The sequence below is a fragment of the Mesoplodon densirostris genome, chromosome 13 (assembly GCF_025265405.1).
Source record: "Mesoplodon densirostris isolate mMesDen1 chromosome 13, mMesDen1 primary haplotype, whole genome shotgun sequence".
NCBI classification, from domain to species: domain Eukaryota; kingdom Metazoa; phylum Chordata; class Mammalia; order Artiodactyla; family Ziphiidae; genus Mesoplodon; species Mesoplodon densirostris.
Genome location: NC_082673.1, coordinates 73,818,002 through 73,840,468, shown reverse-complemented (window position 1 = coordinate 73,840,468; position 22,467 = coordinate 73,818,002). Strand labels below are relative to the sequence as shown.

The window sequence follows — 22,467 nt, the reverse complement described above, 5'->3', positions numbered from 1 at the left end:
TAGGGATGTTGGAATTGCAGTGTTGAAAGAGATAAATCCATGGATAAATAGTACAAAGCAATAGAAGAGACTCACCATTCTTGACAAACTTCATTGATGTCTTGAGGCGAGCCACACTGACATCCAGTTGTCCAACAACTTTTCGGTATCTTCCGCAATCACAGACAGTCCCTTTTAAATGACAAAGCTGTGAATTCATGTTGAAGCACAAGCAGACTGGTTGAAAAGACCAATTGCTCTCTTCCCAATATTTACTGTCTTCTTCTAGTCTTGCTACATCTCTCTGTGAATGGCTATGCTTTTCGTCTTTTATTTAAGACAGGGTTTCTGATATACCTTGTCTTTAGGAATTCAGAAAATATCTTTTTAAATATTTTAAATTAGTTAAAACACACTTCTAAACCAGATTTTTTTAAAGAACAGTAAATATGACTAACCACTGTACACATATTTTGGACCATTTGGCATTTTTGTTGAACACAGAACATACCAGTCTCAGAATAAAATCTTTACAGCTTTTAAAAAACATATTTCTAGCCAGTCTTCTCTTGTGTTACTGCATTGTTCACTGGCTCACACAACTCTGCCAAGACAGGAGAAAACTTTCACAATGAAATAAATGTTAATTCTGATTATCCATTTGGAGTATAGCTTAATGTTTCAAGGACTAAGTTTAAATCTTGTGAATAGATCTATCTTACAATTTCAAGAGTCAGTTGTTCCATTTGTGGATTAACTATGATTTTTAACTTCTGCCATTAATTCCCCTTTGCTCATTTACCTTTTCACTTACCTACTGGTAATGTGGCAGAGAAAGAATTGTAAGGAAAATTATGTAAAATTCAAGTGATTCCCAGATAACCAACAAGGGCCTGCTGTATAGCACAGGGAACTCTGCTCAATATTATGTAACAACCTCAATGGGACAAGAATGTGAAAAAGAATAGACACGTGTATATGTATAACTGAATCACTTTGCTGTACACCTGAAACTAACACATTGTTAATCAACTATCCTCCAATATAAAATAAAAAGTTAAAAAATTTCAAATGATTCCCTTTTCCTATTTAATGGCTGCTTCATGTCAACATTTCCATTTGCTTTGTTTCTTTGGTTGTTGAAAAGCAAAATGAATTCTATTAGCCAAAGGAAAAAAAAAATCTGTGGCTTTATTTATCCACATTCACAGTTAAATATAAGGAAGTTAAAAGAGCTCCTAGAATTAGTCTGCACTACACCTTTACGGATAGAAATAATTGAAGCTCACCAAGAACAAGCTACTTTTTCCCTTGCATCAAGCGCTGGAAATAGACCTCTCTTTTAGTAACAGGGAGAAGCTCCCTGGCCATTGAGGCATGTTCTGTAACCACAGGGCCTCACTGGATCAGGCCAGTTTGCTGCTGGCAAACTACTTGGCCAGTATTTGGCTGAGATGTTGGTGGAATGTAAGACGTGCTGGTCCAATTGTTGTGGCCCTCGTGGATTTTCCTCCTCGTCTCGGAGAATGAGGGCTGCTTCCTGATGTGCTGGGTTTGCTGCCTCATGGTAAGCATGGGAGGGGTGGAATGCACCATCCTCCCCTTCCCCAGAGGCTTGGAAAGTCACCAGTAGATAGAGAGGAAATTTTCATTCTTCCCTTTTCTTCTGGCCCAAGGAAAATGAGGTTAATCCCACTGAAAAGACTATTGTTTTTCTATGAACTATATTCATTTTTAAGATGAATAGATTTGGAATGATGCTAAAAATTAAGAAGAAAAACTAAGTATATTATACCTGCTTTGCCTTTTCCTCCAGGTATCCCAGGCAAACCCTTTTCCCCTTTGTCACCTGAAGAAAAACAATAGCCATGACAAGAACAACTAAATGAAATAGTGTTATTGATGAACAGAATAGAACACATAAAATCTAATGAAATAGAATTATTTCAGGCAGACAATATCTTATACACCTAAAATAACAGGAAAGAGGTTTTAAAATTCATTGCAATATCTCCAACAAATATTCCTTGGTTTTATAAAAATAATTTGATTTTGAGTTGGCTGTACAGGTACAATAAATCAAACAAGTCTTAATTTAATTAGATGGAATGCAGAATTCCAGTGGATGTATAAATGCTTAAGTTTGTGTCACTGATCTTACTAACATGTTTTTATAATGTGGCCTTCTGGGCAAAGCTAAGACAATATTCTGCATGTTTTTAATTTAAAAAGTGCCATTGTTTTACATATCTGGATCAACTGATTAGCACTACACAGTGTCTGTGTATTTATTATGCCCCCAAGTTCTTCCATGTGGCTTTGCCCTTGGATTTTCAAAAACATGTATCGTGCTTTTTCAATTTAATTCAACAAATACTTACTATTTACTTACTCTATGCAAGACAGAAGACTTGCTTGGTACTTTGAAAGGGTATAAAGAGGGACAAGATTAAACATCTGGCTTGAAAGAGTTTATGCTTTTTGGAAGAGATGTGATGTATGCAAATATCCATAATATAAAGTTGTGTCCAAAATATTATACTGACATATCAACCTTGATAATTTTCCTCTCTGCTCTTTTTTGTATTTGACCCTTTTCTTGTTCAGTCAGAGACATCCACAAAACAGTTCTCAGAGAATCAGAATTATTAAAGCAGAGAGAAAAAAAATGTTGAATTTTTTCAACTTCAAAATAAGCTCTTGAAGCCCACATGAGGCACAATAATTGAAAGCAAAAGCTTTTGATTTATAAGAGGAAATGTTTGCCTGAAGTTTTGGGCCCTGAAGTTCTCTTTTCAAAAGAGAAGACCCTGATAGAAGTAAAATAGAGTTTATGCTTCAACGGTGATCTGGAAAAAGAATAAGAAAGAATTCAGGGGGATGAATACAGGATGAAGGTCATCCAGGCTAGAGAAGAGTATGAGGCTTACTCTTGTAGGATAAAGATGTGGCCAGGAATTGGGTATACGACCGAGGGAGCAATGTAAGGGGCAATGGGGTCAACATTGAGGTTCTGCCTAACCCCTTCCTTTCCCAGCAAAAGGGAAAACCTGGGAGCCACTCTAAAACCCAAAGGGTTCCCCATGTTGCCTGCCCACTAGCTATTCTTTCATCACTGTCTGCTGACTGCTTTTCATTGAGTCCTGTACATACTGGCCACTGATCATGCAGAAAGGCATGCCTGCCAGGGCCCCCAGGATTTGCTGAGCCTTTCCAAATTGACCCGTGTGGACACTTTTCTTTACAGTGATGCCAGACATTCATGAGTTCCCCAGACAAAAGGAGGGGAGTCCTTGAAACCCCAAATGTAGTTTAAGTATGCTGGGGAATGCCTCAGAACTTGTACTTGGATGAAATGAGACAACGGTGAAATCTATGACAATGGAATGTGATAAACATCATAAGAAAGACCATGAACAGAGATAACATACCCTGTCCAATGAAGAAGGGAGTTGGAAGAGGTAGTGCCCCAGCTGGAAGAATGAAGGAAGGCTCTCCTGAGGAGATGGCATTGGAGCTTCAGCAGGTGAAGGTGGGAGCAACATAGGAAACAATGTATAGCAGAGGTACAGTTGGGAAAGAAGCATAAAAATATGCCGAGCACCCTGATGAGGAAGATTGATCTGGACACACCTAAGCTGCGTCCTGCAAACTCCTCATTTCCTTTATCTGTAAATTGGAAAAGATAAGACTAGATTTTGAGAGTGTGTTAATGGAAGAAAAGGAATATATACTTGCTGAGTGCCAATCATTTGTCAAATACTGTTTAGATACTTTATAGGTATTATCATATTAAATCCAATGAGCTAGGTACTATCATTATCTTTATTCTACAACTGAAGATATTGAAGATCAGAGAGGCAAAATAAATTGCTCAAGGACATCCAGCAATTCAATAGCAGTGCTGGTATTGAAACCCAACCACTTCTGACTCCCCAATTCATGGTGTTTTTCAAATAACAATGACTTAATGAAGGGAAGCAAAGTCTTCAAAAAATGTTATAAAAAGTTGAAAGGAATATCAGTCCTATCATCACCAAAAGCAATATGGACTTGAAAGTTCATATGAATATGGCTTAATTTTTAATCAAAAATAGTTTCTTTTCTTTATATGTGAATCCTTTCAATTCAACATAGGTTGAAAATTGATTCTAGTTCTGCTATGATCCTAGTTCTGGTCTAAGCCCAATAATGAATATTTTTTTAAAAAGCATACATAGAGTATTTGCTTTAGAAAATGATAGGTTTTGGGGGACTTCCCTGGCCGTCCAGTGGCTGGGACTCTTTCACTGCCGACGGTACGGGTTCAATCCCTTGTCAGGGAATGAAGATCCTGCAAGCCGTGCAGCACGGCCAAAAAAATAGGTTTTTAAGGAAAACAAAGTGCACATAAGAAACCAAGGAGATGAGACATTAGCACCATTGTCTACAAACAGAATGAAATAAAGGAATTGCCTGGTAGGTTTTCAGAGAACGTAAAGACGGCTGTGGATCAGAGTAGGGAAAGATTCATTGAAGCAGTAGCCTTTAACTGGATCTTAATGTGGGAAATAGATACTTGAATTGATACATGGATTTTTTTTTTCTGAGAAGATGTAAGCACTGTGACTACTTTCTAGTATTTTGACATGAATTCCTTTCCTTTTTTTTAACAGATGGGAAAGTCAATGCAGTGTGGTGGAATGCAAAACCATGCAAGTCTGAAAAACCAGGGCTTGAATCTTGACTATGCCACTTAATAGCTAAACATGGACAGGTTACGTAATTCCTTTAAGCCTCCATGTCTTTCATTTTTAAAGTGGAATAGTGGTACCTTAAGTCATAAGATCATTAAGAAGGATAAATTAGATAATGTTATCATGGGATTAGGTCTGTGCTTGACTCCCAGAGGATGTTCAACCAGTGTTAGCTTCTGCCCCCTAAATCAGAGTTATGGTAAAGAAAAGCGTGCCAAGTACTTAGCCAATTCATGGTGAATGTGAGCTCAGAGTGTCTACTCCCCAAAATGAAATCTGGTTTAAAGCATACACAAAAACTTATTTTTGACCCATAAGTGAGAACACCTTTGTGTTAACTGTCTTCATGTTGAAGAATTAGAGATTGCCTTTAAACAAACAAGCACCATAATACTTTCACTGTAAAAAAGATTATTAACCTCAAGTAAAAGCATCTATTTTGTTGTGAGATTGAATTTACCTACACTAAATCATCCTTTCCTATTCCTGAAATGAAATATTGACATCCAGAAAGCTACCTTATCCATTCAAGTGACAACATTAAGGTCAGCCCAGAAAGCTGAGATTAATCTGAGTCAGTGAAAAATTTAGAAGGACCAATGACAAAATGAGAACAATACATTTCAAAGTTCAGATTAAAAATGAAATTTATCCGGGTGAGCCAGAGCACTGAACTTCCATTTTTTTTTTTTGAATTCCAGGACACCCTCATAAATTTGAAATTCCAGGACATGACATAGCTCTGGAGGAGAAAAAAATCTTAACCAATGGTGAAAACGGATGTTAAGGGAAAGTGGTACTTAGAAATAAAGAGTAGAAAAGAAGGTCACATCATAGGAAATAATGTATATCATTTATTTTTTCATCCTTAATGCAACAAACATTTAGAAAGTTTCTACTGTATAGTAGACATTAGAATAAAATGGTTAAAAAGCAGCATCCTCACATACACTTTAAACAAAGAGACCTGATATAGCTTTTGTTCATTTGTTTCCTCCAGAAATCTATGGTGTATTGGATGAAACAGACAACCTAATAAGCCATGACGATAATAAACTGATGGAGGTGTGCGCTAGGTGTGTAGGCAACTGAGTTTGAATAAGGAATTGCCTGAAGAAGATAAGGTTGGTTAATCCTATCCGTTCCAGACTCTTACTTCTCCAATTTTTGGAAGTTCATCCATTTTAAGGCTCAGAAAATCATATGAAAACTTTTGATCCTACCCCTTGACTCTGTCATCCACCACCCTTCCTTCCAAAGTTACCTAGTCTTATTCTATGAAAGGATTAAGACCAGGCTCAAGATCATGAACTTCAACCCTCCTGGTTGGAGTCTCATCTAGATTTGGCACATCTAAATCTAGGAATGTGCAACGTCTAGAATAATTAATGAAGGCCTTGAATTCTGGACGTGTTCGTGGCAATGACTTAGCCTCCCACTCTACTTCTGCTCATCTCTAGGGCAATACTTGAGATCTTAACCTTATATAACTTGGTCGCATCTCAGAAATCTTGAAGTCCAACATCCCACACTCTGGCTACACCTTTCCCTCCCTTTAACCATTTGTTAAATAAAGCTGATAGAGCCAGAAGCAGATTCATGATGTATTTTTATCTGAAGCTTATACAATTTGAGGAGACTTCTTTAAAAAAAATACTAAATTACAAATGACAAAGTACTTATAAAAATGAATCCTTATTATAAGAAAAGAAAACTAAGTCACTAACTTTTAAAAGTAGCCAATTACCACATTACAAAATTCACTAAAAATCATAAAATTTTAATAAAAGAATTTTGTACTTCTATAATTCTTTTCTTTTCATATATTATGTGCTGCATATGTTTGGCTGCATTCATATACATCCATTGACCTATGGATAGGTGCATAATTTCCCATTTCAAAAAAAATATCATCTTTGCATAATTCAAGTTTGGGGTCTGTTTCTGCATGCTGTATTCAATTCCATTGCTCTATTTGTCTCTGCACTAAATCAATACTATCTTAACTGTTTAACTTTATAATAAATATTTAAATGCAGTAATTTAAATCTTTCACTTTTGTTTTTATTTTTCAAGATCGTCCTTGGGTATTCATGGTCCTTTTCATTTCCATATAAATTTTGAATTGGCTTATCTATTCCAAGAGAACTGCTTCTAGGATGTTAATGAAATAGCACTGAATCTATTGATCAATTTGAGGATCATCTTAATAATATTGATCATCTTAATACTGAGTCAACCAATCTATGAATGTAGCTTTACCTCCATCTCCTTAGATATTCTTTCATTTCTCTTATTATCAACATGTGGTGTTTGTCATAGAGAGCTTATGCATCTTTTGTTGGATTTATTCTTAGATATTTGACCATTTTGATGCTATAATAAATGGAATCTTTTTAATTTCAGTTTTTAAAATTGTTTCTAGTATTTAGAAACAAAATTGATTTTTATAAGTTAAGCTGTCTATAAAACTTAATACAAATAGCTAATTTCTAGATCTTTTGTATTTTCTGGGTATGTTATCATGTCATCAAGAAATAATCACCCTCTTCTTCATTTCCAATTATTATGATTCTTATCTCTTGTTCTTGCATTTTCGCTCTGGCTGGCACCCCTTCTATAATATAATGTTTTTTTCTTTTTTAACATCTTTATTGGAGTATAATTGCTGATTAGACTTGGTGATGAAGGCTATGCTCATCTCATTTCCAATATCAGGAGAGAAGTGTTCAATATTTCACTACCAACTATGATTTTTAAATAGGTTTCTGTTGTTGTTGACATTCTTTTCATATTAAATGTTTCCCTCTATTTCTAGTTTGCTACATTTTTTTAACACGAATGGGCATATGTTTAATTAAATGTTTTTTCAGAATTCCTGGAATTTTAACTGGAAATTTTTGTTTTTGAAATGAGAAAAAGAGTGGCATTTCCTGGGCTACTCATCTCTGGCAGACCCTGAATTCCCAATTCAGTTTGAGCAGCTTTCTGCTCAAGTCTCTTAGTCTCTTAATGCTGCCTCAAGTATGAATTGGTAAATGTGGAAAATTAGCACAGGATGTAGAGCTTACCTTAGCGTGGCTCCCCTAAAGTCTTTTTCAATTTGGTTGCCCTCTCATGTCTTCAGATATGGTTTTATTTATTTTTTGACTCAACTAGTCATGCTTAGCAGAAGGATTAATGCAGGTGAATCTCTCATGGCCCGTAGCAGAAACCTGACTTTAATTTTTATTATTAATAATGTAAGAAGTTGCTTTCACCTTCACAGCTTGTTATTGATGGTGTATTGTAAATTAAGAATATTGTCAACTTTGAGAATACCTCTGTAAAGTCTTGTTCATAGCTGAGCTGTTAGATTTGGAAAGTTTTTCCACAGATTAACTCTGGCCTGGTACACTTCAAGCCTGCTTTCTTTTGCACAATCGACAGATTTCTTGGGCTGAATGCCCCGGACACATTCTTATGATGATCTGACTTCTGCCCCTGCACTTTTTCATTATGACTTTGGATAAAGCTGCACAGTCGGTGGTAGGAGTATTCTTGGAAGTTATTCCTACTTTGGAACTGTTAGCAAGAACTTAACTGTACATAGAAGTAACTGCAAACTACACAGATATATCTCATTAAGTCCAAAGGAAATATCTCCCCCACTCAAGTTCTTCTTAGCTAGCTCCCAAAATACTTGTATCCACTCCAAAAACTGATACAAGGAGAAGTATGTTGGAGGGAAGTTGGCGCAGGAGACACTGCTCTCTCTCTCTCTCTTTATTTTTTTAAGGCTGTTATTGTCTTTATTTTGTCCATGAGGGAACTGAAGCACAGATAGGTTAAGAAATGTATACAAGGTCACATGGCAAGAAAGACACTGAGTCAGGATTGAAACCCAATCATTCCGATTTCGAACCTCAAGAGTTCAAATATTCTGCTGTATGGCAGCCCAAATAGTCCATGATGGGAGATGTTCACACCTTAACAGATGTGTAAACTCAGGTTGAGAGCACAAAGGAAGGGTTCAGGAAAAGCTTTATAAAGAAGTCTATTTTTTCATGGTCTTGAAGAATAAGTGGTATTTTGACACACAGTGATGGACGAAGAGGTGTGTAGGGGTAGGAAACTGTCTGAGCAAAGGCAGAGGGCAGAAGAAGGCACCTTGGCATGTTTGGGAAACAGCAAAAGGAGACAGTACCCTTAATCCATGCATTCCAATGGGGACAGTACCACCTCATGGATGCAAAAGTCAGTGCAGGGGATGTGAAAAAATCTTACTCTTTTTTAATATATAAAGTATAAATACACACAAACTACATAACATATAGTCCATGGATGGTGTTAAAATTTCACGGAGGGGTGGGCAAGAAGGAAAATATGTCTAAAAATCTCATTAAGGGGGCAATATATCTCAAAAGGCTTGTTGGCAAGGCATTGATTTTTTTTAAATGTTGAGAGGCACCATTTTGATGAGTTAAGGTTATTTTATAAATTTCACCAAGACTTGTGGCCATGTGAACCCATCGCCGAGGCTCCTCTTGGTGGCTTGGGAAAAACCCAAACAAGTGCGGGGCTCTGAAGCCAAAACATCAGCTTCATGGTAAAACCACCACAGGTACATCCTACAGCAGGACCATGAACTATGAGGGGTCCATGTAGCTCTTCTTCAGCTACAAGGATTTCAACTTCAAGTGAATATACACTATACAGTGGATATAAGCCACTGGATCAAAAGGAACCATAATAACTTCTTTTCAGTGGTACTGCCTTCTATTTCTGCCCTCAAATGCAGGTCGAAGGAAGTTTCTCAAAGGAATGAACTGGAGGGTGTTCCAAGCCACAGAATGAGAGGAGAGGGGCCATAGCCTCAGCTCAGCCTGTCGTCCATCAACCTGCCCAGGAGAACACACTGCTGGCCACTGCTGGTTTAACTATGCAGCTGCTCAAGCACATATGGAAGGCTGGAGGGGACATCAAGGCTGCAGAATTCTATTACCCATAGCACTGAGTTTCCCCACTCTGCACCTTTGCACAAGTATCTCTTGCATCTTCCTCAAATGCTTTATCCCTGTTTCCATAAACATGTTACTATTCTTCAAGACCTCAGTCAGCTCTTCTTCATACCAATCTGGCTTTACTCTCTGACATGGTTCCTGTAGTAGTCCTGTAGTTATGCAGCATTATACAGTTGACCCTTGAACAACACGGGTTTGAAATGTGTGGGTTCACTTATGCACAAAGTTTTAAAAGAAATATATTGGGGAAGTTTGGGGAGATTTGCAACAATTTGAAAAAACTCACAGGTAAACCACATAGCCTAGAAATACTGAAAAAATTAAGAAAAATTTAGGTATGTCATCAATGTATAAAATATATGTAGATACTAATCTAGTTTATCATTTACACCATAAAATATACACAAACTGATTATAAAAAGTTAAAATTTATCAAAACTTACAGACACGACTACAGACCATACATGGTGCCATTCCCAGTTGCGAGAAGTGTAAGCAAATGTAAAGATGTAGTATTAAATCATAACTGCATAAAATTAACTGGAGTAAATACTGTACTTAGGTCATAATTTCGTAGCCACCTCCCACTACTACTGTGGTGAGCTCCAGTGTAGCAAGTATCTGCTTAAAATGCCCCTGTGATGCAAATAATCCCCACTTGAGCCCGTTCTCCTATGCGCAAATAAATTGTGTATCCAGGTAAAAGGAGATCGCTTTGTAACTTCAAACCAACAGAACGATGTCTGTACAAATTGCTGAATATCAGAAGCAATAAGGGAGGGTGGGAAGGAGGCTCAAGAGGAAGAGGATATGGGGACATATGTATGCATATGGCTGATTCACTTTGGTGTACAACAGAAACTAACACAGTATCATGAAGCAATTATACTCAGTAAAGATCTACTAAAAAAAAAAGAACCTGCTACCATTGTAGTGCTTTAGGAGAATATGATAGGTTAGGGTGCTTAGATAATAAAGGGGAGGCTACCTCTGTTTTATAATATGGAAGCAGGAACCTGCAGGATCAGGATATGACTGAAAACAAAAGGATGTATATACACACACCTCAAACTCCTATCCTATTAGTAGATCTCAGACACAGACTTATTATTATTCCACTCAGATTAAAAAGGAATATTATACTGCCCTCAACTACCTTGAGTTTTATGAATAATTATTTTCTACAACTGAGTGTGCTTCATGGTCATGACACCCGTTTTAATTGCATAAAGGATTATAACCAGTAGATCCCAGGAGAGAGTTCTGGGTAGAGACTAACTGAACTTTATGTTTGAATCTGTCCCTGAATTTCAGTTGAATTTTGCTCAAGGCCTTTTTTTAAAGACACATTGCTTACGTATGGAAGAAACTGCCAACATAGGAGGAAAGAGAAAACGCGTGTTTTAAAAGAAAGGAAAGGAATCGTTTTTCACGGTACAGAACATTTCAGCATATATCGAGGGTAGGTTCAATTGGCTTTAAATTGCTCCTGGAGGATAAATAGTAAAATGTAGCTTACCCTTCCTACCAAAGGGCCCGGTCTTGCCAATATTGCCTTGGTCTCCTACATCACCCAGTTCTCCTTTAATTCCTGAAAAGCAAAGCATGTCATCTTTATATCCTAAGGTTTTATCTTCCCTTTAATGATGTGCCTAGTATATGATATTCACTTGAAGGAAATACTGAAAAGTGCATTCTTCTATCTGTGGTATATAATAAACATCCTGTGCTATATTATATACATCTTGTGCTATATTTACTATTTTAATAGCATTATAATGTATGTATTAAAATTAAAATGTGGGTGAGTGTGACAGTCCTGGGCCTGATGATATTAAAATGCAATATTTCTAAAGAGCTACAGCAGAGGATGTTTAATCTAAAGGTCAGATAAGGAGATGAGTGAAAAAATTCTTGCAGTTTTTTCGAATTCTGTTCCTCCTGAGATCCATTTTGGCTTCACTTTGGGATTCTATTTCCTCGCTACTTTAAAACAAATTGGACTAGCTTAGCCATTTTTTTCAAAGGGGAGGGAACATACAATCATAAAACCTAGTGATTAAAGGGACATCAGAGATTGCCCCACCAAGTTTTCATCAAAAAAAATATAATCAGGGGTTCCTGAGTGCCTACAAAATTGTTACTAATTTGCATTTTTAATCTATGATTATCTAAACAATATTTACCAGTTGTAAAGCTATCTAGTTGTGAGAATAATTTTGCAGTTGATTGTACATAATTATAGAATAAGAAGAGTTTAAATCAGCATGTCTCAAAATCCTATGAGTCTTTTTCTCTCTTTAACTTACTGAAGATTTTAAAATCAGTGGTCTAGGGCCACTACCTTGTAGCAGATGGCAAGGAATAGTTCTAGTGCTCGGAAGGCACGCGCTGACACATCATAATCCAGAAGCTGTATTCTGGCGAGGCTGAGTTTTGGCCTGTGAGTAAAACCATTCCCTAATAGCCTGTGTGTTATATTCTCATTTTCTTTTCTCCTGTTCTTCCCATACATATCCCACCATTTGCCAAGAGATCTTGGAGAAAAGTGAGTAAATCAATGGATCAGACAGCTCTTTCTGCTCTTGCTTTTCTTTCCCCTCACACTCTAAGCCAGCCGGCCAGAGGTGCTTAGCATGCCATCTGAGGGGAGACACAGCGGTGAACATGGCTGTGTTTCTAAAACTCAGAGTTTCTTAGATATTCCCAGAGACTGCAATTCCCCAGGGCTCCCAGGGTGTTCCTCTCCCACCAGCCCTAAGGATGAAGCTTGAGAAATGTGTCCGAGTCTTGTCGACAGGCAATCTCATAGGAACTCTCTGGTGGCAAGTAAATTCATCTAGGAAACACATCTCATGAATCTTTGGAGCAGAGGGCGTTATGAAAGCTGCTAACTTCCAAGGCAAGTCCAGTAGAGAGAGAGAAAAGTGTCCAAGTCATATCATGTTACCTACCTTTCGGCCCCATGCGTCCCACTTTGCCGTGCTTTCCCTCCTCTCCTGGATCTCCTTTTTCACCCTCATCTCCTTTTGAAATGGAAAATGAATGATGAGTGGAGCAGCTCAAATAGGAACATAAGCACAGACTCCCCAGGAAAAGCTGAACATGGTTAGAATCCATCCCTCAGCTCACTGCTGGGCTTACAACTTCGATTTGATTATGTCTATAGGTCCATGTGAACGGGACACTCAGGGAAAGAGAAGAAACTCCCATTAACATTTTTCTTTCACTTCTCCCATGTTGTTGGAAGAGGTAATCAAGAGGATGTGACCACTGGTTGACCAGCAAGCTAGACCCTGGCAATCAGAGGCTCCTTACCCTCTCCCCTGTCCTTGGAATGTATGTTCCACCCAGTTCTCTTAGTCCAAGTCATTTCAAAGATGCAGCCTTGAGACCACCTGGACTGAATACATGCCCAAACCCAGTTAAGGCATCTATATAAACCTTTAAGATTCTGGTGGGTGAGTGCAGAGATCGACTAGTCTTAAGGCCACTCAAGACGAGCCTTGTAACTTCCCTTGCTTATTAAACCTCTCACCTACCAATCTGGAGTGGCCTGCCTCTTTCTTCATCTCCCCTTGCCCTCTGTGTATGGGGCCAGTTTCAGAATTCACCGAGGAAATTCCCAAAATTGCGAACCAACACACATCCAAATCTGTATTTAAAGAATTACACTTATTGGCAAATCCCTGAGAAATTTGTTTGGCCTGGCAAATCTTGATTCTTGCTGGAGAATCTGGCAAATTCTGGAAGCCTGTGCATGTATATATATCCATATACATGAATATCTATGCACAATATGTATAAATATATAATACAAATATATATTTATATATTATGTAAATATATATATATACATTGTATACATATATAATAGATAGGTAGATATGTAAACATATATATAAATTTATAACCCTCTGACTACATGCTTGAGAGCCCCCAAATCATAGGCATGGACGTGGAAGATAAGAGCAGAAGACTAGCGAGGAACGGGGAACAGCTGCAAAGCAGTTCTGTGTGAGCAGTGGCTATTCTAGTCATAGGTGGGTCTGGCTCTAGCAACTTACCCAGTCAGGAAGAACTGAATTAGTGGTTTGATGAAAGGTGTCCCCAACTGTGAATCAGGAATCCTGGATTTTAATGCCATTTTAGTCACTGATGGGTTAAGCAAATTTTCAAAAGTCAGTGACTGAGCTTATTGGCTTTGGAGTGAGATAGATCTGGAGTTTCTCAGCTCTACTGTTCAGTATCTGGAGAAAGTTGGCTATGTCACCTCCCTTTATGAGCCTCATTTTCGTTTCCTCTAAACTGAGCTAATAACACCTACTAAAGAAGGCTCTTGAGAAGTTTAAATAAGATATTATGTGTGAAAGACCTGGAATGTTGCTGTACACCTGAAACTTACACAACATTGTTAATCAACTATATTCCAATATAAAATAAAAATTAACAAAAAAAGACCTGGAATATAAGTGCTTAGCCATGGTTGCTATCATTGTTCTTTCCTTTGTACTTCAGGTTCCTCATCCTTAATGTAGAGATAACCCCCACCCTCCCTAACTCTCCCAGTTGTATTAGGATCAACAAGGTAAGCATGTGAATGTGCTTTGAAAATAAAGAGCACACCACACAATATTATTAAGACGAGCTACCTGCCTTATCAACACAGCAACCTCAGGACAGGAAGGCATCCTCGTCATCACCAGTGGAAAGTGGTAGATAACAGACTTCGTAAGACAAAAATGAAATTCCTGGGATTAGATTAGATTAGCTTGGGAGAGAGAATGTTGAGGTGTTTGTTCATTTATCCAGAAAAAGCATAACAAGTCATTCTCTACTTTTTTCGGAGAATGAATGTTAATATTTTATTTTTTTTAGAACGTTAATATTTTAAATGAAATAATATTTTAAACGGAGCAGTTAGATTTCCCAGTTGTGAGGTTGGTCAGGCATTGGAACCCTTCACACACGAAGCTCTAGTATCTCCTTCTGGGGAAGGTTTCAAAATAAAATGTACAGATGATTTGTGTGATCAAACCAGTGGGGTGAAGTGGATGAACTAGATGGTGTTTCTCTAGCTAAAGTTATTAGTGACTGTTTATCAAGCAGTTATCCTGGGTGCCAGCACTGTGCTAATGTGATCACCACAGCAATTCTAGGAGGTGGAAACAATTACTGCTCCATTTTCTGGATCGAAAAACTGAGACCCACCGAGGTTAAGTTGTTACCCTGTTGTCGTAGAGCTTGTGAGTGATAGAAGTAGGATTCAACAATATGTATGTCTCTGCCTCTCCAGATCCCTACTAGCAGGTAATTGTTCCTTCTAGTCTAGGATTCCGTGACTCTCATCAGACCGGGGATTTTACAGAACTTGGCACTGTGCCACATTTTTCAGGGAGAAAAGTGGAGATACAGAAAGTGAGTCTTGTTCCTTTTTAAATAAGATGGATAGTGGGGAAGATGAAACCAGCTCAAGGTCTCAATGACTTAATTCATAGGGAATGTATCCTTGAGGTAATTTACTATAAGTTAGACCTGGCTTTCTCACTCATGAGCTGAGGGACCCTGGGAGGTCCTTGACCTTGGGCCTTGTTTCACCCGTTTGTAGAATGGACAAAATAATACTTTTTTCAGAGAGTATTTTTTGGTTTTTTTTCCTGCGGTACGCGGGCCTCTCACTGTTGTGGCCTCCCCTGTTGCCGAGCACAGGCTCCGGACGCGCAGGCTCAGCGGCCATGGCTCACGGGCCCAGCTGCTCCGCGGCATGTGGAATCTTCCCGGACCTGCGTCCCCTGCATCGGCAGGCGGACTCTCAACCACTGCGCCACCAGGGGAGCCCCTTAGCTCCATTTTACAGATGAGAAAATGAGGTCAAAGAGAGGTTCAATAACTTCCCAAGGTCACATAGCTCATAAGTAATAAAGTCAGAATTCAAACCAGGGGAAACGCCTTCAAAGCTTTTGTTCTGAACAAGGTGTATGATTGGGAACAAATTTCTGTTTTAACATTTCTGGGTTTGGGAATTGCTATTCTGCACAACGGGACCAAAGATGCATGTCCTGCTCACCAAAAGGCAAAATCAAATGCAGGCATGTACGTGGTTTGGTGAATCATAAAACGACACTAGTGTGAATTATGGGTGCCATTATTATTTCTTCTCTCCCCCTTCTTATGAGCTTGCCCATTCATTTTGAAGCAAGTATCTAACTGGAGGCAGCCAGGTGAGTGACTTAGTCATCTGCTGCTCCCTGGTGGTTCCTGATGGAGACCTGGGAGGGTGAAAACAGGATTATTATTCTTCTGCCCTGTGTGCCTGAATCCCAGCCTGGTGGTGAGAGGGCTACTGGCAGCGATGAAGTAAACAACGTGTACCCTTGCCTTCAGCTTGGGTCCCAGCTTCATTTGATCTTTGGGACTTGTTTTAATGAGACCAGAAGAGAGGCATAAAAGCAGGCTTTGGAAAGGATCTCCCACATGACGCACAGTTGTCTGCTTTTACCCTCTTGGCAATATTTCATTGGATTAGTAGGGCAATTTAGATTTACTTTCCTTCTTTTAAAAATAGCCACTTACATTTTAAAATTAAATGAAAAGCTATAAACTGTGATGAACTAATTTCAGTTTTACAAAAATTACTTGTTTCAGCCCCTGCCAGGCCACCAGCTTGCTGTGATAATCTCTCCAGCAGAATTCCATCAGAGCACACAGCTGACCAATTTTTCTTAGGTACAATTTTTTTCCCCAAAAAGCAAAAACTCTTTTAAAGTGAAATTCTAGTTTGAAATGAAATAGCCGAACCTAGGTCATTACCCCTGCTCAAAGGAAGTAATTATTAAAACTTAGTGAATTGGTTTTGGAAATGCCAAAGAAAATTCACTGGAAGCTGTACTTTTCCCACTGCCAGAATAATCTTATGGACTGGGGGCAAGTTGTTAACAGTCCTTCTCTTGGTCAGCCTTGGAATTGAGTGATACAGGTGTTATGGTATGCTTTATCAATGAGGCCAGATTACTACCTAAAATATATCCTCCCCAACCCTACTTATGCCCTTTTTCCATGTATGCTGATTGCATCTTCATTTTTGGAAATTTTCATAGTTGTATCAGTTATCGTCTGGACCTCTCATATATATGAGATACACTAGTAAGGTCATAAAGTGGACCGCATCCCAGTACTTCTCCTTCCTCAATCACGACCTCATCATTCCACAGAAACATAAAAAAGAACAAAATAATGCTATTTGCAGCAAGATGGATGGACCTAGAAATTGTTATACTGAGTGAAGTAAGTCAGTCAAAGACAAATATCGTATGATATCACTTATATGTGAAATCTAAAAGAAAATGGTACAAATGAACTTATTTACAAAACAGAAATAGAGTCACAGATGTAGAAAACAAACTTATGGTTACTGGGAGAGAAGAGGGGAAGGGATAAATTGGGAGATGGGATTGACAGGTACACACTACTGTATATAAAATAGATAACTAATAAGGACCTACTGTAGAGCACAGGGAACTCTACTCAGTACTCTGTAATGACCTATATGGGAAAAGAATCTTAAAAAAGAGTAGATATATATGTATATGTATAACTGATTCACTTTGCTGTACACCTGAAACTAACACAACACTGTAAATCAACTTTACTCCAAAATGTTTTAATATAAAAGAAAAAGAAAACTTTTAGGCCTCACTGGGACCTGCTGTTGTTTGCCTTTCCTCTATTCACCCAGGTTACCAGTCCCTCTGTGCCTCCACCGACCTCCCCATAGGTCCTGGATCCCTTCAACTCAGTCACATTCACAAGGCTCGCCCTAAGGAAAAAGGAGTGCACTGCACTGGAGAAAAGAGCTCTGGAGAAAGTCATTTCATTTCTCTGAGTCTCAGTTTCATCCATAAAATGGAGGAAAAAATCCTTACGTCAAGGGGTTGTCAGAGACTAAAGGAGACAATGCATGAGAGGTGTTCAGCACAGTGTCTGGTGCTTGGTAAACTCATCTATTCTTGTTTCAATGAGAACAGAATGGAGGTACAAAAATGATGATGATGATTACGATGAAAGGTCATCTCTTTTGAACCTATCTCAATCCTTATTTTAAAATCATTACTTACTTTTTTATTTGACTATGCATTTTTTTTCACTCATTACTATGAAGATTTTCACGCAAAGGTAGCTAAGTAAATATACACCCATTAAAGATACTGAGGTATCTTTAACAATTAACAAGTTGTCATTGCTTCATCTATTTATTTTTACTGATTTTTTAAAGTAAATTATAACCTATATTTCTCAAAGACTTCAGCAAGTGTCTCTAAAAGGTAAGAACATTCTCCTATGTAAACAAAATATCATTATATCAATCTTACTTTTTAGTGGGCTGCAGGGATTTGTGTTTTGTGATTTCATTTATCTGGAGCCCATACTGCTGTGCTGCATATAATCTAATGAAAAACAGGCAAGCACTTAGAAAGAGGAGAAGACATTTAGAGGAGTAAACCGAGGTTCTTTGAAGACAAATCATAACAAATAATTTCATTTTCTCTTCTGAAAGGACTACTAAGAAACTGCCATGACCAGAGTGATTGGAAGAAGACAAATTTCCACTGGTCTTTCACAGAAGACAGCAGTTCCTGGGAAGCTGGGGTGATATATTGATGAAGCCCACAGGTTCCACTCTTACATATCCTGAGTTCAAGTCCTAATTATATCACTTTCCAGCTTTGTGAACTTAGGCGTAATATTTAACCTTTCAAAGTTTCTGTTTTATCTGTAATTGGAAATAACTAGAGTACCTACATGTTTAGTCTCCCATATTGAGGGCTGTTTCCTTACTCTGAGACACATGGTACTTTGATTCATTTTAATAGCTTTGGGATGGTAATTGTGGGCAGAGGAAAACATCACTAACAAGGTTTCTCACTTCCTTTATTCCCTGTCTAGTCTTACTTGTACAGCTCCTGTTCATTGCCTGAAAGTGGGATTCTTTAACTGTCTAAATAATCCTGTACCCTAGAACTGGCACCCATCACTTGGTTATTGGGAGCCAATAGGAAAAGACTACATTTAGATATATATTTTAAATTTTTTTAAGGAGAAGATTATCTTTAATTTAAAACCAGGTATGTCTTACTGATCCCCCAAAGATAGCACTGGGTATACAGTGTAGAGAGACTACAGATCCATAGTGACATTTTATCACAGCATCTTTCTTTATTTGAGACTCTGAGGGGCAATTTTCTTCATATTTCTTTTAATGAAAACATAAAAATTGAGTAAGCAAGAATGATTTCTAAGTGAAAAATCACGTGTAAACATTGTGTTTGCCATCTTCATGGCCATGAGGTAGCTTATCTGTTGATAGGGGAGACCCTGACCTTGGTCAACCTTGCTTAAGAACAATAAACAACAGTATGTTTCTCCATGATTAGTAAAAATATGGTGGTAGCACATACGTCCTCTAAGAGATTTTTCTGAGATTCTTCCCTAACATTACCTCACCTGGTTATGATGAATGTGCGTGAAATAAGACCATTCTTCTAAACAGTTAACGCTTTTCCTAACTTTTCCACATTCGACATGTTCACAAAATACTGTTTATTCCTGTTCACAGTAGGGATATGTTTACCAAAGAACCATGTTCATCTTAGTCCATAGGAAACTTCATGTCTTTAAGGAGGAAAGCTGTCCCAGGGAGAATCTTACATGGAAGGTAACAGCTTTTAATCAAGGTGAAATTTTCAAGGGGCTCAGCCTTCAGAACCATTAAGTCTATTCAAACTGAATGAGTGACAGGACTGTCATTCAAGTTTCCTCCAGAAGCTTGGTGCAATGAACAGAGCAGGAGTTTTATAGTCTGTTATGGGCTGAATTGTATCTTCTCCCCAAAATCCGTATGTTGAAGCCCTACCTCAGCACTTCAGAATGGAACTATATTTGGAGATAAGGCCTGTAAATAGGTGGTTAAGTTGAATTGTGGCTTTTAGGGCAGTTTTAATCCAATCTGACTGGTGTCCTTATGTGAAGAGGGAATTTGGACACACAAAGGAACATGAGGGATGTGTGCACACATCCCTGAAAAGGCCATGTAAGGAGACAGTGAGAAGACAGCCAACTGCAAGCCAAGGAGAGAGGTCTTGGCTAAGAGAGACCAAATCTGCCAACTCTTTGACCTTGGGCTTCCAGTCTCCAGAACTGTAAGACAATAAACTTCTGTTGTTTAAGCCCCCCGGTTTGTGATATTTTGTTACAGCAGCCCTAGCAAATGGAATCATAGTCACAGAGATCTAGGTGCAAATCCTAAATCTCCACTTAACAGCTCTTTAATCTTATCCTAAATAATTATCCCCTCTGCTTCAATTTTCTACCTTGGAAAATTAGGATAGTTACATGTGTCTCATGGAGTTACTGTAATATTAAATAATACTATGGATGGCAAAATTCATAGAGGAGTCCCTTGCACTGAGGGGACTCATTAATCCACAAAATCTGTAACTTTCACCTACCTGGGAGCTTCTACCTGTGCTTCTGGTAACAGCCCCACAACTTGCCATAGGAAACAATACTAGCTTATTCTCAATCCAAGTAGTTTGAACCTTCTCCACAGTAACTGGTTCAGCAGTAGACATATGGCCCAACGAGAGCCAACAAATTTCAATTCATAGATAAGTCTCCTCAATAACTCAAACAGTTATGAATTTCAAGACAGAGACTTGCTCTTTCTGCAGGGGTTGCAGAGAGGATAGACTATTACTGAAGTATCTGAATCTATTTTAGCACCACAAAATAAGAACCTTCTTTAAAATGAAGTCATTATAAGGGAAAAGAGAACCAAGGTGTGTTTGATTCTGAACACATCACTTGAGCCTGGATATAGCTCTGCCTGAAACCCTCCCTGTTACATGAGTCTATAAATTCCTCTTCTCTCTTTTGTTTGTATGATTAACCAGTTTAAGTTGGATTTGGTTTTGTTTCTTTCACTTGCAAACACAAGTTTCCTTACTATTATAACTACTAGACATTGATCAGAATCTTCTTATGAGGAGATCAAAACTTAAGGAGAGAATGGGCAAGTAAACATAATTACTGTGATAGACGCTGGAAGAGTAGCAGTTATGGGAACATAAAGGAGAAAATATCTAACTCTGCTTGCTCACACCTAAAACTCTCCTCTATTCTTTCTCCAGAAGAAGTAAATGAGATCCCTTTCATTGGGCTCCACCAGAATAAACTATATCTCAAGGTAAGTGCAGAAGAAAATAACCTAAAATACAGATTTGTCAATATATTAGGGCAGGTTGATACTAAAATGTTCTCATCAATAAAATTCATGTGGATTTTTATCTTTTGTCCAATTCCATGCACCCTGTAGGTCCAGCTAATGTGTCACCTCCTCTACCCAAGAGTCTTCTCAGCATCTGCCCCCATCTCCCTCTTTAGCAGTCTGGATTAATCTCATTCTCTGAAGGTAATTCCCCTCGGACTTCATAGCATCCACCACATTGTGTCATAGATGATGGGATGCATTGGGGATGATATATTATTTTCTTTGTATCCCTAGTACATGGCACAGGGTCTCAGATGCAATAGGTGCTTTCTCAATAAAGGTTTCAAAGTAAAAGGAATAACATCCTTAAAAACAAGATGGATAGGGGCTTCCCTGGTGGTGCAGTGGTTGAGAGTCTGCCTGCCAATGCAGGGGACACGGGTTCGAGCCCTGGTCTGGGAGGATCCCGCATGCCGCAGAGCGGCTGGCCCCGTGAGCCACGATTACTGAGCCTGCGCGTCTGGAGCCTGTGCTCTGCAACAGGAGAGGCCGCGATAGTGAGAGGCCTGCGCACCGCGATGAGGAGTGGACCCCACTTGCCGCAACTAGAGAGGGCCCTCGCACAGAAACGAAGACCCAACACAGCCATAAATAAATAAATTTAAAAGTTTAAAAAAAACCCAAGATGGATAAATGTGAGGTTAATGAAAATACAGTCAAATTAATTACTAATTGATTGAAATGTCATTCTTAATAATGGCTGATTAATGAATTGACTTCAGCCTGCTGGGGGGTCTATGGGAAAGGCTTATAATCTAGTAAGACAGCCCAGGCAAGTACAGACAGTCCCCGATTTACGATGGTTTGACGTACCAATTTTTTGACTTTACAGTGATACAAAAGTGATAGGCATTCAGTAGAAACTGTACTTCAGCTTTTGAATTTTGCTCTTTTCCTAGGCTAGCGATATGCAAGATGATACTTTCTCTTGATGCTGGGTGGTGGCAGTGAGCTGCAGTTCCCAGTCAGTCATGCAATCACGAGGGTAAACAATCAATACACTGACAACCATCTGTACCCAGACAACCATTCTGTTTTTCACTTTCAGTACAGTAGCTAATAAATTACATGAGATATTCAACACTTTATTTTTAAAAAGATAATTTTGCCCAACTGTAGGCTAATGTAAGTGTTCTGAGCATGTCTAAGGCAGGCTAGGCTAAGCTATGGCGTTGCCTAGGTTAGGTGTATTAAATGCACTTTCAACTATGATATTTTCCACTTAGGAAGGGTTTATCCGGATGCAACCGCATTGTAAGTTGAGTATGATCTGTACACCAATATCTGTCTCTACTGTTCCCTCCACTTCATATTTTTGTTTCCTCTTCTGATTTACCCATCTTCCAGTATCAGTGTCATGCTCCAATGCCCCAGACTCCAGTCCCCCAGGCTCCAATCCCCCAGGCTCCAGTCCCCCAGGCTC

At 38.6% G+C, this 22,467-nt stretch overlaps 1 protein-coding gene across 1 annotated transcript in view; it reads right to left on the bottom strand.

Moving 5' to 3' along the window:
- The window catches only part of COLEC10 (collectin subfamily member 10), a 38,522-nt gene that overhangs the window by 2,179 nt on the left and 13,876 nt on the right, over positions 1–22,467 (bottom strand). Inside the window, exons 2-5 of the mRNA XM_060116355.1 lie at positions 12,673–12,744; positions 11,238–11,309; positions 1,775–1,828; positions 76–171 (exon numbers count right to left, since the gene is read on the bottom strand). Coding sequence (XP_059972338.1) covers positions 76–171; positions 1,775–1,828; positions 11,238–11,309; positions 12,673–12,744 — 294 coding nt within the window. The remainder of the gene's footprint in view (positions 1–75; positions 172–1,774; positions 1,829–11,237; positions 11,310–12,672; positions 12,745–22,467) is intronic.